The 18,140-nt window shown below is 41.6% G+C and overlaps 1 protein-coding gene across 5 annotated transcripts in view; it reads left to right on the forward strand.

Moving 5' to 3' along the window:
* LOC114572998 (rho-associated protein kinase 2) overlaps positions 1–18,140 on the forward strand; it is a 33,264-nt gene that overhangs the window by 9,934 nt on the left and 5,190 nt on the right. For 4 of the 5 annotated variants that reach the window (XM_028604852.1, XM_028604851.1, XM_028604855.1 and 1 more), the window contains exons 8-31: positions 1,403–1,494; positions 4,212–4,371; positions 5,702–5,795; positions 5,932–6,011; positions 7,095–7,143; positions 7,240–7,375; positions 7,748–7,839; positions 8,076–8,322; positions 9,566–9,672; positions 9,915–10,071; positions 10,292–10,452; positions 10,836–11,020; positions 11,208–11,277; positions 11,498–11,601; positions 12,245–12,431; positions 14,052–14,145; positions 14,401–14,495; positions 14,806–14,994; positions 15,144–15,312; positions 15,942–16,157; positions 16,791–16,858; positions 16,958–17,046; positions 17,347–17,425; positions 17,596–17,863. In XM_028604852.1, coding sequence (XP_028460653.1) covers positions 1,403–1,494; positions 4,212–4,371; positions 5,702–5,795; positions 5,932–6,011; positions 7,095–7,143; positions 7,240–7,375; positions 7,748–7,839; positions 8,076–8,322; positions 9,566–9,672; positions 9,915–10,071; positions 10,292–10,452; positions 10,836–11,020; positions 11,208–11,277; positions 11,498–11,601; positions 12,245–12,431; positions 14,052–14,145; positions 14,401–14,495; positions 14,806–14,994; positions 15,144–15,312; positions 15,942–16,157; positions 16,791–16,858; positions 16,958–17,046; positions 17,347–17,425; positions 17,596–17,863 — 3,188 coding nt within the window. The remainder of the gene's footprint in view (positions 1–1,402; positions 1,495–4,211; positions 4,372–5,701; positions 5,796–5,931; positions 6,012–7,094; positions 7,144–7,239; positions 7,376–7,747; positions 7,840–8,075; positions 8,323–9,565; positions 9,673–9,914; positions 10,072–10,291; positions 10,453–10,835; positions 11,021–11,207; positions 11,278–11,497; positions 11,602–12,244; positions 12,432–14,051; positions 14,146–14,400; positions 14,496–14,805; positions 14,995–15,143; positions 15,313–15,941; positions 16,158–16,790; positions 16,859–16,957; positions 17,047–17,346; positions 17,426–17,595; positions 17,864–18,140) is intronic. The other variant, XM_028604856.1, reaches the window with a different exon arrangement.

The following is an 18,140-nucleotide window of genomic DNA, read 5'->3' on the forward strand; positions in this document are numbered from 1 at the left end:
TGCATTTGTTGGAGACTATTTTTACCTGTGCATTGTTGTTTGTGAGTATTTACAGCATGTGGAATTGATAGTGATCAATTCATTGTTGGTTTTGGTCTTTTTAATGGGATTTGTTGATAAAAACAAAAATATAGTATATCAACTATCACACCCTATACATATCTTTTAATAAAACTAATATTTTGTGTTAAATTAGTTTGCTAAAAACAATATCAGTGGATCCAAACCTGAGTGTGCGGTTGTGCTGATCCCAGCTACCATCTAAATACAAATAGTGCCATTTAATAACATATTATTAGTTTTAAAGGTAAAACGTTACATGACTGTGTGGGTTATGTACTTGGTTAGTGGCCCATCCCCCTGGAAGCAACCACTTCCTGTTTACATTAGTAACCCCGCCCCCGAGAGGGCTCAAACACAGGCCCTTTCTGCTTCAATACAAAGCAGCCTTTCATTTTTCCTCACTCAGTTTATTTACCTTCTCACTCACTATTCTCTCACCACAGACAGAATCTCACATGTGTAAGGCTGCCCAGCCACACACACACACACACACACACACACACACACACACACACACACACACACACACACACACACACACACACACACACACACACACACCTTAAACACTGACCAATACATTCATTCACCACTTAACCAACATGCTCTGTCACTGTCAGCCAGTGTTGCTGAATCATTTCTGTAAGCACTACCACCTCTCCTCCCTTCTTTTCCATGTGTTTTTCATCACTCCCCCTTTTCTTCTTCTACCTTTTTTTTAAGTGCCACTTTCCATTTCTCTATCCTCATCCTTTTGTGGCATAACTTTCTACTGTGCACTCCTCTCCTCTCTCCTCTGCATATTTCTGGTCCTGGCTTGGTTGCATGTCAGAATTTTTTTTTTTTGCAGGGGTTTAAAAACTCTTTCTCTCTTCCTCCCCTCCCCTACCCTCTCTTCCTTTTTGGCTGGGTCTGGAATGTCCCACACGTGGCAAGCCCAAACTGCCGCACCCCTCCAGCCCTGTACCCAGTGGTGGAGGAGGGAGGAAAGGGGGACAAGAAAGAGTTTTAGAGAGAGGAGAAGGAGGGAAGGCAGCAGCAGCTCTAGCAGTTGTATTTGAGTCGGTCGGAGTTGTTGATGTTGACTCCTGCACTCTGATGCTGCTGTCTTCACTCCCTTTCTCCTCCTGGATCTACATTATCTTGGGTTAGAGGAGGTTCCAGTGTCCACCAGTGGTCATGCGGCTCTCCATGCTGGTCAGTGTGGTCAGGGCCTAGTGGTCACTCCTCTATAGGCTGTGTGTTTGGGATGACATGGTGATGGTGGGTGTAGGGGACAAGCGGGGTGTGTTTTGTGTTCAGGCTCTGCTCACAGTCTTGATCCTGTTGCTGTATGCAGGAAGGTTCGTCTGGGCCGCACTGGAATGGATGAGATCAAGTGTCACCCTTTCTTTAAGAACGATCAGTGGACCTTTGACAACATCCGAGAGAGTAAGTGTGTGCATGTGCATGTTTCTAAGTCCCCTAATGCAGGTGCAGATTTCCTCTTTTCCATCTCTGGTAATGTGTGTCTTTTTCTACCTCACATTGCCATTCCTCTCTTTTTGCTTATATTTTTTTAATCATCCCCAGCCCATTCCTCTGCAGATCTGCTTCTTTCAGACTTCAGTTCAAAGTGTATTTCCATCCCCCTGAGCCATTAAGCCTGCAAATATGGTACACATGCTCTCCATATGCTCATATCTTACATTATATGACTGGATGCTGTACAGAGCACATGATGCACGAAACCTGCAGGATAACCAGCTGCATATGGGTGCCACTCGAAAAGAATAGATTAGAGAGAATTGAGAAGAAAAAAAACATATTTCTATAAGAGATAGTAACTGTACTAGCAATACACACACTGAGGAAACTGAAAGTCTGTTTTAATGAAAGTCTCCCCCAACAGATGTTGTCACTCACTATGAAATTTCTGTTTAGCTGAATCCAAGATGTGACAACTGCTATAATATATTTAGATTATTACATTAACTGGCCTTTGAAATTGACAATATAATAATAATAATAATAATAATGATAATGATAATAATACTAATAATAGTATTGGCTTAATACATAACTTAAAGAATAAGTCATATGTGATAGATGGAGTTACATTACATTATTACAATATCACTTGGTAAATCAGCAAAGAAATAATAATTGCTATTTGATGTAAGAATTAAATGATGGTACATTATACAAGAACAAAAACAAAGATTTCTTTAATGAATATAAATATTTTATTAGATTTTAGGAGAGAATGGTTTCATTTACATTTACAATTTGACATTGCAGACAAAGAGAAAAAAACATAAAATCCCTAATGCAAATTCAATAATCATATAAAACCATATTAATAATCTTTGGTTAAAAAGAGAATATATATATATATATATATATATATATATATATATATATATATATATATATATATATATATATATATATATATATATATATACCTTTTTGAATGAGTTTCTTATAGATGTATTAAAAAGAAAAAAAAGAGATAGGAGCAAAAAGAACATTAAAACACATAAATCACCTTAAATAGTTAAGCTTTGTAAAATATTTCTGCAGCTGTTATGAAACCCATTGGTTGTTGCGTTATTAAGCTCATACTTCTTTATAATTCTTTTAAATTAAAATGTGATCATTGCACATGGACTACCTGTAAGGAGTCCTGGTTTAATCTCCCCTTATACAGTTGTATCAGATTTAGCATCGCTTAGGAAGGAAGGAAATAAGGAAAGGAATATTTTAGTATGAGCATGAGTATGAACGGGACCTCTGTGTCTGTATATAATCACATGCAGGCTATTTCTCTTTGCCTCTTCGTCTCCCTGCTTCACCTGGCTCTGATTAAGACAACAGACAGAACTTCGGACTGAACTTCACACTGCCTGGCAGTCTGGAAACATAAAACCACTACTGTGCCACTGCTGTGCTGCTCAGCTCTCTTCATGTTTGCACTTGCATGTCCAGTGTCTCTCTCTCTCTCTCTCTCTCTCTCTCTCTCTCTCTCTCTCTCTCTCTCTCTCTCTCTCTCACACTCATACACACACACAAAAACATGACCCTGCTCCAATTCTGGCATCCCGCAGAGCTGCATGTACCTCCCAGCCCTTTGTGTCTGTTTAAGGACTGCTAAGTGTAGCCATGACTCAGGAAGGTTATTGTCCATGTTTGGACTCTACTGAAGATTCTCCCAGTTGCCTTCGTGATTATCAAGCTTATTAAGAATTGGGATGTTGATGAAAAGATGCCAGCCCTATGGATGGATGGATGGAATGGGAGGCAGCACCCCCCGTAGCGGGCGGGCGGGGCAGGCTGTGCGGCCTGTGTGGACTGCTCTAATGAGAGGGGCGCTCTAGTTTGGAGGGTTGCTCCCGCTCTCTCACTCTCACTGTGGCCACCGCTGCCTGTCATTACCAGCCCGCTATCAGAGAGCATTCTGGGAAGTCGTGCCACAAGGGCCTCCATGGAGCGGCCTGTGTCTCTTTCTGTCTGGCCACATTTTGCCTTTTTTCTGCCCCTTCTTTTTTATTTCCCCTCATTTGTTTCATTCTTCCGCTTGATCCCTCCATGTATTTTCTCCACCATCTTTGGGTCACACTTGTCACGCTGAGGGTTGTGACATGACCTAACTGTAATGAGCTCTTTGCTTGGAGCCAGAGTTGCACTGGTCTGAGGAACTCGATCCTGCTTTTTTTTTCTTAATTAGGAACTATTTATAGGTTAAAGGACTAGCTTAGTTTTATCTGATTGGCCCTCTGACACATTCTTGTCTGCCTGTTGTGTTGTGCAGACTTTTAAAGCACGCCTGGAGCAGGCATTTGGGCTTGTGAAAGGCACCGTGTGTGGGACACAAAGCGAGCACTGTACGGGAAAAGGAGTGGTGTTAGCCTCACGCCAACCTGCAGAGTGCTTACTCCTACTAGAAGCAGTGCCAAAGTTGGCATAGAATATACTCTGGAACACACCTAAAAAAAATCTTAAGAGTTTGTTGAAGATGGACTTTTAAATACCTGCAGCACCAGGTTTTAATATTTGATAGTCTTTATGTTGAGCATCATCGTTCTCTTTTCTCAACCCCTCTTAACCCCTCTTGTTTTGCACCTCCTCCTCTCCCCCTTTTGCTCCATGACTGTCTCGGTTTCCAGCTGTGGCTCCAGTTGTGCCTGAGCTGAACGGTGACATAGACACCAGTAACTTTGATGACATAGAGGATGATAAAGGAGCTGCTGAGACCTTTTCTCCACCCAAGGCCTTTGTGGGCAATCAACTACCATTCGTCGGATTCACTTACTTCAAGGAGGACCAGTAAGTGTTTTTATTTGGATGTCTTCTTTGAATATTATGCTTTGTCTCTGTTGTTGTGCATAGAAATGTTGTCTGGATTAGTGTTTGCTGGCCTTACATTTGTGTTTAATGTACTTTTGGTAATGATACTAGCAATAAAATGTAGCAGTCATGTGTGGGAACTTTCACAAGAACCTCTAGACTGTTTCTATGACAGCGCTGTGCTTAAAATGCAAGAGGTAGAAAAAGACAGCTTGACACCCATACCTTTTAATACAGCCTCACACCAGTCAGACACTGTATGCCTGTTCGCGCTCCACACTGCTGCCTTGTTCTGACAGCCCCTTTCAAATGCCCTCTTTGCTTGTGATGGAGTGTGGTTTTTAAACCCCTGGTCTCGATCGGTAGGAGAAGTAGTAAAAAACATGTTGGATTTATGATCTTATGGTGCTTTGACCAACAATGTTTTAACCTCAAGGTATGTTGCTTATACTGATGAAGCTGAAGGTTCAACTGATTGTGTCTAATCAATTTATCTTTTACATTGACAAAATATCTGACAAAATATAGTCAAGGACAAAACAATGCCATTTAAGTCAGTAAATGACTATCAATCTAGTTTACAAGTGTATACAGGTGGTAACCGAAATCCCTGATAATACATGAATATTGAGCAGGTAATAAATGGCCTTAGACCAGCTTTCCTTTGATTTCAGACTGCTTCCTTAACTGTGCATGTTAGGATACAACTTTTCTAAAATCATCTTAAATGTGTTAGCAGTATGTACTGTATGATCGCATTTCCAATTTTTTAAAATGACAAACCCCATGCGAGAACAGCAATTTAAGGGCAAGAATTGTCTTAAAAGATCATAAACTTGCTTCCAATTTCTTGGTTATTATGCAGCCATGTGGCAGAGTCATGTAATGATTCCCAGAGATAGTTGCCCACCATTACAAGTCGAGTCCACCACCATGTTGGTTAACAGTTGGTGACAGACAATGTGGCTTTGGGTTTCTCCGAATGTAAACCCATCCAGATGTAAGAAGAAGCCTGCAAGATCCTCAGGCCTTTTTCTCCCAGCACCACAGTTTTGTGCTCCATGCATGAGGTTATGGGTCTTAACTATAAGTGATTTCTGAGCGGTTCTGATAATGCAATAAATGTGACTTGTGTCTTGGTGAACATTCAGCATCCCCTTGACCACCCAGTTGGCATTATGGATCTGGTTAGGGTAGAATACGTCACTTGGTTGCAGAAAGTTGGACACATGAATAGTATTGGATGTTGTCCAGGTAAACTCACTGACAGACATTCATTGCTCTTGTCTGTCCCTTCTTTTTCTGTCAGGCTGCTGAAGGGAAATAACTGCTCTGTGGAGGATTCAGAGAGCAGTAAAGAACACTCTGAGGATAAGGATTATTGCTCGGACAGTAAGAAAGAGGTAGGCGTTTTTTGCATGTTGTCTTGCTATTATAGTAACAGAGGAGAGATATAGAGAGAATAGAAAAAGATGGAAATGACCGTTAGGTAATAGCATTTTTTTTCTTTTCTGGTCTTTTGTCTGTCTATCTGAGCAGCTGCAGAAAAAGCTTCATCAGCTGGAGGAGCAGGTCGACCATGAGATGCAGGCCAAAGATGAGCTGGAGCACAAGTGCAAGTACGTCTGGACAAATAACACAAACAGAGCTGAGCACCATTTATGTCACTTTTTTTTTCTAAAATATGTAACTATTTACTTAAAGGTCCTATGACATGCTGCTTTTTGGATGCTTTTATATAGGCCTCAGTTGTCCCCTAATATTGTATCTGAAGTCTATTCCCCAAAATTCAGCCTTGGTGCAGAATTACAGCCACTACAAGCCAGTCCCACAATGAGCTTTCCTTAGGATGTGCCATTTCTGTGTCTGTAGCTTTAAATGCTATTGAGGAGGAGAGAGGTGGGGCAAGGTTGAGGGTGGGGGGTGTGGGCTTGATCAACTGCCATGCTTCACTTGTTTGCACGCCATGATGTCTCTCTCTTTCTTATGGGCAGGCCAAATTCTCTGGGCGGGCAAAGCAGAGAAAAGGGAGGTAACCTTTCCCCTTATGACATCATATAGGGAAGATTCCAGATTGGCCCATCTGAGCTTTCATTTTCTCAGAGGCAGAGCAGGATACCCAGGGCTCGGTTTACACCTATCACCATTTCTAGCCACTGGGGGACCATAGGCAGGCTGGGGGAACTCATATTAATGTTAAAAACCCTCATAAAGTGAAATTTTCATGCCATGGGACCTTTTAAAACCTTTTTGTTAACTTTTCTTTCATGATAAAGCATTCCATTGAAGGAATAAATTGCCAACACTTTGGGTTAAAGAGTTATTAAAGAGTTTGATTTTCACCATAAGAATGTCTTGAAATGAAAACATAACCATCCAATATTTTAAAGGTTGTGAATGTAGCATTTTTACATTGATCATCACCACATTCATTTTGAGACATTGGTATTACTGGATGAGAATTCATGTTGTTTGCTGTGTATAAGGAAGGGAATTGTTTTACACAACAGGAAGTGACAACCCTGAGTCCATGCTATCCATGAGTTTCTGATAATGGTAGATGTTAAAAAGAAGGGAAAAGAAAATCACTTCCAACATGTTTCATCAGTAAAGTAGCCTAAAGGAACAAGTAGTGGATCATCTGGTGTCCAAGTTTCTCTTTATTCAATGATTTGTGCAATAAAACTGTTCTTTTCCCCTAGAGTTGCCACCAACCGCTTAGACAAGCTGGTCAAAGAATTAGACAAGGAGGTAAGGATGGATGGATGCTATTTCAACCATGTAGCTGATGTGATAAAGTAGGTAGTTCATTCCACTTACATTCTTTGTGATTTCCTCTCTGATTAGATGAGTAGCAGGCAGAAAGTCGAGGCCTCACTGAGGCAGCTGGAGAGAGAGAGAGCTCTGCTGCAGCACCAGAGCACCGAGAACCTGCGCAAGGTGGAGATTGAAACTGACAGAAAACGCAGCCTGGAGAACGAATGTGAGCACCTATATAAACATTGGGGCATGAAACTCCAGAATAAGATCCAAAAGACTTTAAATGTCATGTTATGCCGATAGTATAGTTCTTCAGTTGTTCTCATTTTCATATATTTTACTTGCAAAATTGTTCTAACATATCAGGTTGTCTGATAGAATTTAACATGTCGGGCTGTTAAACTCATTAAAACCTTGAAATGAACCATAAGGATATCCGGGAGCTCTGCTTCCCACTGTTAATATCATCACAGTATATATTCTATATGGTTGTATATATGCTGGCTATTAGTGGGTGGATCGTGGTATTTCCAGGGTCCACTGAATGTGTTATGTCACATAATGCATTGACTCTTTCATTTGTCTCTGTCTTAAGTGAACAACCTGAGGGACCAGCTAGAGGATCTTAGAAAGAAGAACCAGAATTCCCAGATCTCCAATGAGAACAACATCCAGCTGCAGAGACAAGTGAGGGGGACATTTTTAACTTTGCCTAACTTGACATTTTTTTGTATAATGCTTCACTGTAGTATTCATATTTATGTAAATCAAACATGTTAATTTAATAATCTATATTCAAGCAAGCAACTGTGACTGTCGTTTCCTCTGTTTTCCCTCATTAAACCCCCTTTTAATCTTGCTGCTGCGCTGACCCAGTTCAGCCTGCAGGGAAAAGCTTCATCCTGTCTGTTTCTCATGTGTAGCTCGAGGAGGCCAACGCCGTGCTGCAGGCTGAGCAGGAGGCGGCAGCGCGGCTGAAGAAGAGTCAGGCAGAGGCGCAGAAACAGGCTGAGAGCCTGGAGGTCAGCCTCAGGGAGATGCAGGAAAAGTGCAGCCAGCTTGAAAACAGCAAGATGGAGCTGGAGAAGCGGCTGATGGGGCTGCAGGCCGAGCTGGAGGAGGAGAGAAGACACCGCAACCTCGGGACAGAAACTATTACTGACCTGCAGGGTGAGACCTGGCTGTCTATTACACTCTGAATATGCATTGAAAGAAGTAGTTCCACATAGTTTAAAAGCGAGACTATGTAACCTTTTGAGGGAATAAATGTGTTATTTTTGGAATTTATAAGCAAGTTAATTACAGTCAGAGGTTTTGTTGCTACAGCTTTATTTGGTCTGGTATGTATGGTGGCTAATGTTTGCAAACTTTAGAGAAACTTTGCTGTATAACAGACAAAAAAAGGAGTCAGTTGGCTGACTTTATGACTTCTCTCATTGCACTGCTGTTACATTAGCTTAGCATTTAGCTAAATGCTAAACATTATTCCTTAAACTCCCACAGTAGCCGCTAGTGGAAAATGTTACTAAAAAAATACGTAAAATGTCAAAATCAAGATATAGGTCTCACTTTAATAGTCTGTTTCTACACATAGCCTACACAGTGGTTAGAAGTGAAAAATAAGCAGAAGAAAAACACTGTTGAGATTTGGTTGTTACATTTTTCTTCAATAATCAACACCTTAGCAACCAGCCAACCACCACAAGTCTTTTTATATTCCAAACTTGAATGTGTCCATTAAAATGTTATAAGGTTAGCAAAGTTGGAATGTAGCAACCAAAAAAGGTTCACTGCCATAACTGCAGGTCATCAAACTGCGATCCCATTCAGTAAACATTTCCTCAGTAGCAGGAAAAAGGCGTAACTCAAGTTGAAACTGGAGGCTGGACATGGTTATTAGATGTGAATTGTTTTTTTGGACCGGGCTTTGGGAAATTTTAGATCATAGGTGGAAACATCTGTTCAAAAGGCAGAGAGTGAAGCAAGAGGCTGTGAAAGCCAAAGCCGGACCAGAGCCAGCACCTCTTGTGAGATGCTGTTTGGAAACTGAAACGTGCTCAATCTTTGCAGAGAGGCCAGTCGCTGAGGTCAGAGGGGACGTATCCAAACAAAAGTGTTGCCTGTTTGCTGCGATGCCTCATGCTTTTTTTTCCCCTGGTAAAACTCTCCATGTAGGTGGAGTCGGTTAAAGGGGAAATAAACATTTTGTGTGTTGTTTTCAGTATATCGAACGTGTGCAGGAGCATTATGTAATGTCTCACCCAGAGTCATGTCTGTTTGAAATTGAACAGTTTCTTTTTACATTTTCTTGTAGTGTTTGCAACCATTGCACTACATGTCCTCCTATATTCCTTCTATAATTTCTTTGTTGTTATTTCCTTTTCCCTGTTACCACCACTCACACACACCTCAGGACGTATCTCTGGCCTGGAAGAAGAGGTGAAAGATGTGAAGTCATCTCTCTCCAAAGTCCAGTCTGAAAAGAAGCTGCTACATGAGAAGCTCAATGACCTCAAGAAGGTTGGCTGTTATTTCTAATGGCTAATTTCTGTTGTTAATTGAGAGTTAAGGCTAGCCCAGGAGATGTTCCCCCTGAAAACTTCAGTTTGACATTTCTTGATTACGTTGACATTGTCCTCCAGGATTTTGAAAATGTACCTTTGGCTGTTTCCATGCAATAAGTTTTATCAAGTCAAGGTGAAACACCCCTATGTAATGAATGAATGGCATTAGAAAACCTAATATCCCCTTTGATTCTATAGGAGAAGAGCAACCAAGAGATTGACTTGACGTTCAAGCTGAAGTCGCTCCAGCAGAGTCTGGAGCAGGAGGAGGCAGAACACAAGGCCACCAAAGCCAAGCTCGCAGATAAAAACAATATCCACCAGTCCATCGAGGAGAAGTCTGAGGCCTTAAAAAGTATGTGAAAGATGATTGCAGGATGGACGAAATGCATCAGCATAACACAAATATTGAAATAAAAACACAAACGAGCTCAAGTATTACCAATTCTGACAATTGCTCTGCTCATTTATCTGGTGCTCAACCAAAGGCAGAAGTTGTTTTGTCAATACTGTGGTATTGAGTGCAGGGTAAATGACCCTCCTGATGGTTTCTCTGGATTTTTTGTTTGGTCCAGAGATGGAGTGCACCCTGCAGGAGGAGCGCAGCTTGAAGCTGCAGTTGGAGGGAAAGCTGCTGCAACAACAGAAGGACCACTCCATGCTCGACTGCGACTACAAGCAGGCGCTGCACAAACTGGAGGAGCTGCAGGCACAAAAGGATAAAATTTCTGAAGAGGTGCGTCTTACATCTTCATCAGTAATTTGGCTTGATAGAGAATTATGACAATTTTTAATACTCCTCTGAATTGTTTGAAGTAATTCTTATCAAATACAAATGTAATTGTCTAATGTTATGCGTTAAAATTAATCATTACTTGCAGCCCTAATTTTTTGTTCTGCAGCTTGAATTGTTACCCATTACTATCAATTAGTGCCACCACTGAAAGTGTGTGTGTGTGTGTGTGTGTGTGTGTGTGTGTGTGTGTGTGTGTGTGTGTGTGTGTGTGTGTGTGTGTGTGTGTGTGTGTGTGTGTGTGTGTGTGTGTGTGTGTGTGTGTGTGTGTGTGTGTGTGTGTGTGTGTGTGTGTGTGTGTGTGTGTGTGTGTGTGTGTCACACAGGTAAAGAGCCTGAGCGTGCGCCTGGAGCAGGAGATCCACAAGCGGAGCATGAGCCAGAGCGATCTGAAGATGCAGAACCAGCAGGTGTCGGTGCTCCTCTCCTCAGAGAAACAGCTCAAACAGGAGCTCAACCACCTGCTGGACATGAAGCAAGTCCTGGAGAAACAGAACCAGGAGCTACGCAGGTCAAACACACATAATGGCATAATGAGCATTCAGTAATGCACATTCAACCTATAGAGTTTGTTGTAATACTGTTTGCAAATCGCTGTGGAGAATCTCATTCATCGTATCTGGTTTGAGGAAAGTGCTTTGGCTCTGGTGATTAGTTGGCCAGCAGCAGGGATTGACAGATTGTTGGTCCTGTTCCAGGGAGAAGCAGGAGGCGGGTGGCCAGCTGAAGGAACTGAAAGACCAACTGGAGGCTGAGCAGTATTTCACAGTAATTCTTACCATCCATTTTCCTTCTTTTGCACACTTGAAGCAATAGTGGCAGCCATTATTATATTCCATTCAGCATAGATGACTTAATATTGTCAGACTAGCACACAAAAATCTAAATCAACCTACAATATGGGGCTTGAATGGGAAGATATAAGCCTCCATCCCAAAGCTGTGATATGAAATTAACTGAATTTCCAACTGTTTTCCTCCCACCCAAGACTCTTTACAAGACACAGATCCGTGAGCTGAAGGACGAGCGTGATGAGAGGAACAAGCTGTACAAAGAGGTGCAGCAGCGACTGGCAGAATATCAGGAGGAGAGGTAACCAGTCTAAACACTATAAATAGAGGCACCGCAGCACTAAAATGACCTGATATTTCTGTTGTGTTTTAAACACGACACAAAAACACTTATTAACAACACCAGAAGGAAAAAAATATGTATCCAAAACAAAAAATACAGATGTAATCCAACATAAGACATGCAAAGATAAAACATATTAAATGATACAAAATAAAAGTATAAAAGCATGTAACTCAAACAAGGTGTTGTGCATAAAATGGTAGCATGAAATAAAATACTAAAAACTCATATGTTGAGGTTGTATAGTTAAATGTCAGTGGCAGTGAAGCATCCACAGGATAACCCTACGAATAGAACATTTATCTTCTTTTTTAAAGAATGTAACAGACTTTCCAGTTTAGTGTTATTTGCCCTCTGTGAATTCATCTCACAGCCAAAATGGAGGACTTGACCTTTGACTGAATGAGTGAACCAGATTAGCAGCGTCCCCAGATGCACTGCAGCCAAAGATTATTGTGGACAAAAAGCTATGAATCAGTGTAACTCTCGCTTGGACAATCGTGCCTTGACTGGCTTAATAACAACAGAGATTTTGCAGTTAACAGATGTATCCAGTTTAATAAAATGGTAATAACAGTTCCTTCCCCTCTTGCCTCCACAGGAGTTCCATGACAGCGCAGCTGGAAGCCAGTTTGACCAAGGCGGACTCTGAGCAGCTTTCTCGCTCCATCGTGGAGGAGCAGTACTCGGATCTGGAGAAGGAGAAGATCATGAAGGAGCTGGAGATTAAAGACATGATGGCGAGACACAAACAGAAGCTCAGCGACAAGGAGGCCACCATCAGCTCGGTGAGATCAAAGTTGGGATCGAGACCCTTTATAGTTGATCATGAAATAAAATTCCAATATAAGACCTCTTTAGTGATTTTAATGATGGGCTTCTTTGTTTGTTTTGAAATTCCATTTAAAATGAAAGAGTAGTATGTAAAGTAAAGAGTTCTTTCCTGTACCAAAAGTATTTAGAAAGTATTTGGAAAGTATTTAGAAAAGCTGTAATGTTTACACCCATGTTTGCTAGCTTGCATGCTTCTTTCCTGCCTTTTGTTGGCACTTTGCTACCTTCCTTGGCACGTTAGCGCCACCAACTGTTAGTGGAATAGTGGAACAGCCTGAAACTGGGGGCAGGAAAGGGAAGAAGTGGGTCTCGTTTACAAAAACAGCTCCATAGCTCTTCTAGTGCTCTACAGCAGAGATATTCAACAGGGGGTCCATGACCCCCTAGGTCAGTGGTTCCCAACCTGGGGTCCGGGCACCCCCAGGGGGGGCGGCAAAGATCTCAGGGGGGGCGCGAGTCTTTATCTGGTTTGAGGTTGAGGTAAAAAAAGAAATATTTGCACGTTAAACAAATTATGGTAATACACTAGCATATATAATGTATACAAAAGTCTGTATGAAAACTATATATTTTGTTGTATCCTCGTTTTTCTTGCTGCCACGGCATCACTATTTTATGAATGAAACATGGCGGAGAAACGTAACAGTGCTGATAACTGCTCTGTATCAAAAAGGAAAGTAAGTCTTCATCTCGAGAGTTACCTCAACTTTGGTTTAGGGGGGGGCTCAGCTATTCTTAGACATGAGTAGGGGGGGCGCCAAGGAAAAAAGGTTGGGAACCACTGCCCTAGGTGGTCCTCAGAGTTAGTGCAGGGGGGCCGCCAAATTATGTTAAAAAATCATTTTTTTTTAAAGTTTATTTTTTCAAAAATATATAGCGTATATAAATTGGTGTTAATTTTGTGATTTTCTTTTTCTTTTTTCTTTTTTTTATAAATTCACACATTGAAGAATAACTTACTTTAGGTATGGTAGCCACTATGGTAGTCATATAGTTAAGTTTAAGGAGTAACTGTGCCTTCCACATATCTGTTTAACATTAAAACATGATGTATAAATAATATGTTAATATCCATTTATTTTCCTCCATCCGGCCCGGTTCAACATGCAACTTAATTGTATACAATATAGTTACAGCATGGCAGCATGGTTAGCACTGTGGCCTCACAGCAAGAAGGTTCTGGGTTTGATTCCAGGTTGTTCCGGGCCTTTCTGTGTTTGTGTGTTCTCCCCATGTTTGCGTCGGTTTTACCCCACCATCAAAACATATATACTAGGTTCTCCAGTCAGTGCCCACTGCCTCAGATTTGGAGTTGGTCCCCAGGCACTCTAAATGGCTCCCTTGAGGGATGGGTTAAATGCAGAGAAGGAATTCTGCTACATGTATGTGTATATGACAATAAAGTACCTTTGCCTTTATAGCTGTAAAGCTGTAATCATTAGGGGGTCCTCGGCCTAAAAAAAAACGCTGAAGACCCCTGCTCTAAATGTGCTATATGCATTAAGTTATCTTGCTTGTTTGTTACTGTATGCACGGATGAGACTCTAACTCCTCTAACCTGACATCCCTTACAGCTGGAAGAGTCCAACCGCACTCTGACGGAGGACGTGGCCAACCTGGCCAGCGAGAAAGAGGAGCTCAACAACCAGCTGAAAGACATGCAGCAACGTGAGTGTCATTTTGGAACTAATAAGCACCACGTTAAGAGAAAAGATTTCTAGAGGAATGACATTTCCCTCGGTGCTGAAAAATGTGTTAAAAAACTGTCCATCCAGATGATTTATGGGGGAGTGAAAATGTCATGAAAAGTTGCCATTAATCTATTCATCAGGGAACCAAGAACTTGCGCTATAATTTATGGATTACTTCACTAAAACTTATGTTAAGTAATTGAATTAATATTCTTCTCTGCTATTTATATAGAGCTCCAGAAAGTGAAGGAGGAGGAGAAGCAGATGAACTCGCTCAAACTGTCCTTTGAAAAGCTGCTGCAGAATGAAAGAACGCTTAAAATTCAGGTGTGTGTCTGGGCGCCTACGCAGGTCTGGAAAGCCCTGAAATATTTTCTATACTTTCCTACTTTGACTGTCGGACTTTTTTTGTTATGTCACATCATTTGTTGTTAAGAATAATGTTCAGCTGCAGGCATTGTGTTGAACTCTGAGCAAAATCACTAAGATCTAAAACAAGGTTTTTTTTTTTTTTTTTTACATCTATCCTGCAGCAACAGTTGATATTCCTGCAGGTTTCACTGTGTGCTTACTGAATTCATATCAATCACAAATAAGATCTCTGTAAAAAGCTACGTGGTTGTCTATTTGCTCCCAGGCTGTCAACAAGCTGGCCGAGGTGATGAACAGGAGGGAGACGGGGCAAAGAGGCCACCGAAGCATCGACACCGAGGTGCACAGGAAGGAGAAGGAGAACAGGAAGCTGCAGCTGGAGCTGAGAGCGGAGAAGGAGAAGCTCAACAGCACCATCATCAAGTACCAGAGAGAGCTGACGGATATGCAGGCGGTCAGTATGCCAACGCTGCACACCAGCATACAGACAAATGGCATGAATATATGCACATTAAGTTGTGTACAGACTTTTTTTGTTGTTGCAAACAATAGAAAATACATTGCAACTGCAATTTTAAAAACCTGTTTGTGTCTCTTATTCAGCTGATAGCAGAAGAGAACCAGGTGCGTCTGGAGCTTCAGATGGCGTTGGACAGCAAAGACAGTGACATCGAGCAGCTTCGTTGCCAGATCACCTCCCTCAGCGTTCACTCTCTGGACTCCACCAGCATTAGCAGTGGCAACGACATGGACATGGGTGACGGATACCCAGGTAGACAAAGTAGACTTCATCTCATGCTCTTTATTCGGGTTGGGCCATCATTTTGATTTTAACAATTCTGATTCTTCCTTTTGATCGCGGTTCTTATCGATTCTCGAATTCCAATTCTTTGAGGGGTGGAGTTGAAACGGGTCACATGCTTATTTCACAGATAAGAGGAAGATTTTATTTTGATTCAATGGTGATTTACAGTTTTACCAGGCTTTTTGGACCTAAAATAAAGCCACACGTTAGAGCGGCGTTTACTGTGCACCTTGGCTGCAACACAACAAGCGCCTAGAAGTACAGTTAAATTTGGAACCGATGATCGGATTCCAAACGATTCCAATAAAAAAAACAATTCCAAGTTGGAACAGATTCTTGATGCCAAATCCTACTCATTATCCTATAATGTAGCACCAACATGTACATTCAAATGCTCAAAGCCAGTCAGCAAGTACACTTCTGCATGCACTTCCTGCATTCCTCTTCCTGCATTCCTTCTTCCTGAGTTCTCACTGTTTCCTTTGTTTTCACTTTGACTCTCTTCCAGGCCATTTGTTTTTGACCTTCTTCCTCTTTATGCTTCTTCCTTTCCCCACTCTTTTCACCTCAAATTCTCTCCACCTTGTCCGGCACAGTGCGCATTACTCACTCTCACACCTCAGAATCAATGTCCTTCACCTACCAGCGCACACACAAATCCGTCTGCATCGACACCCGGCCCAACCTTCACTCTGCTCACACTGTCTTCGACTCTGACTCTGAGGATGAAGAAGAATATGACGGGCGGGTGGAGCAGGGCCACAGTCCCCTGGCCCTCACCCACGAACAGCCCCCTGAGGCTGAACCTGCAGGTGACGCTGCATGGCGTTTTAATCTGGGATGGGGTTGCAAATGAAAACTGCAATTGACCTAACAATTATTTGTAACATTCATTTATCGAAATATTTCCTGTTTTAAAATTGTAGTTTTTTCCTGAATGGAGGAAGAAATACCCCCGACCCTGGTTCAACCCTGCAAAGTTTCCGCTAATCCCTCTACTCTGTTGACTCTGCTGTGCTTTTACCCTGTTTAATGTTCACTGGACATGTTAATGCTAACGGCTTGATGCTTGCCTGCTTTGGTCAAATTTATTTCACTGCAAAAGATGTGGGCAAACACGTGTGAAGTTGGCGTGCAAGCTTTTCCTAAGATAGAAGTAAAAAGCTTTATTTTTCTTTGCCAGACACCTGCTATATTATGTGCTGGAAATTTTTTATACTCCTTATAGCTCCCACTGAGTAGCCTGTTGTTGAAACCAAGTAGCAATGCCACTTGCCCTTTGGTTTTAGCGATTCATTATTTCCTCTCTAAGTCTGTTTGAAGAAAATGCCACTAAATGCCACCATTTCAAAAATGTCAAGGTGTTCTTTTAAGTGGTTCACATGATTAAAGGCATTTCTCCTCTTTTGTGTTAACATCTTCCTGTTTTTTTCTCTGCAAACTAGACTCTAGGCTGGAAGGCTGGATTTCACTTCCTACCAAGAACACAAAGCGATTTGGCTGGGACAAAAAAGTAATGCAGCCACAACTATATCTCATATCTATGGATTTGTTTTCTTCACCAGTACCATTAGGTCTAACCTTTTGGCCCTTGTTTCGCTTTCCTTTAAAGTTTATAGTTGTGAGCAGTAAGAAGATCCTGTTCTACAACAGCGAGCTGGACCGAGAACAGGCCAACCCTTTCATGACACTGGACATTGAGTGAGTCATTTAAAGCAGGGTTTAAACTTGTAATACCAAAAATTCATAAAAATGGTAAAATGTATGTATAGAGCACTTTTTTAAACAGTATTTATTTAAGTTGTTACTACTAAGAGTGGGCAGCCATGCTAATTAACTAAAATCAGGGTAAACTATAAGACAAAAGTATGATTTGAGAAGTCTTTTTGAAAGCAAAATCAATTAAGCATATCCTGCTGGTGCTACACATATTTTTCTATTCTTATTGATTACACATTCCTGGGTCTATTCTTAACTCTTCCATCTCTCTCGCTGCTACAGTAAGCTGTTTCATGTCCGACCTGTCACTCAAACTGACGTGTACCGTGCAGATGCCAAAGAAATTCCAAGGATTTTCCAGGTAGGACACTTCCTTCGAGGACTTTGAGCAAGGACACTTCCTGTTGCCTTGTCTTTCTTTCCCCTCTCCCTTTGTTCAGACTGTCAGTATTTTATCAGGTTTTCTCAATTCAGCTGTCTGCCTCAATAAATCTTCAATTCAATACCTTTCCTTTTCTTGTCTTTCCCCAGATCTTGTATGCCAATGAAGGCGAGATTAAACGTGAACAGGAGCTTGTAGTGGAGCCCGCCCCGTATGGTGACCGTCCCTCCTACATCAGCCACAAGGGCCACGAGTTCATCCTCACTCTGTACCACTTCCCCTCCAGCTGTGAGGCCTGCGCTCGGCCCCTGTGGCACGTTTTCAAGCCCCCGCCGGCCCTCGAGTGCCGCCGCTGCCACACCAAGTGCCACAAAGATCACCTGGACAGAAAGGAGGAAGTTATTGTGCCCTGCAAGGGTCAGTATGCTCAGTCAAGAGAGAATTAAATAACTTCACTTGTACCATGGAGCCATGCTTTAAGATGGAGTACACCACCACATTGTGCCTTGTTCAAGCAGCTGCCATTTCTGACTATAGAAACATTTTATTAGATATTAAGAGGTGCAACTAGCAATTTATCATAAATGAATTTAAATGTATCACCCAGTCAGTAATATGTCAGGAAATAGTAAAAAAGGATAGGTAGTTTCAACTCTATATACAGTATATAATTATTATATTTTATGCTCAATGT

This window comes from Perca flavescens, chromosome 18, assembly GCF_004354835.1.
Source record: "Perca flavescens isolate YP-PL-M2 chromosome 18, PFLA_1.0, whole genome shotgun sequence".
Taxonomy (NCBI): Eukaryota; Metazoa; Chordata; class Actinopteri; order Perciformes; family Percidae; genus Perca; species Perca flavescens.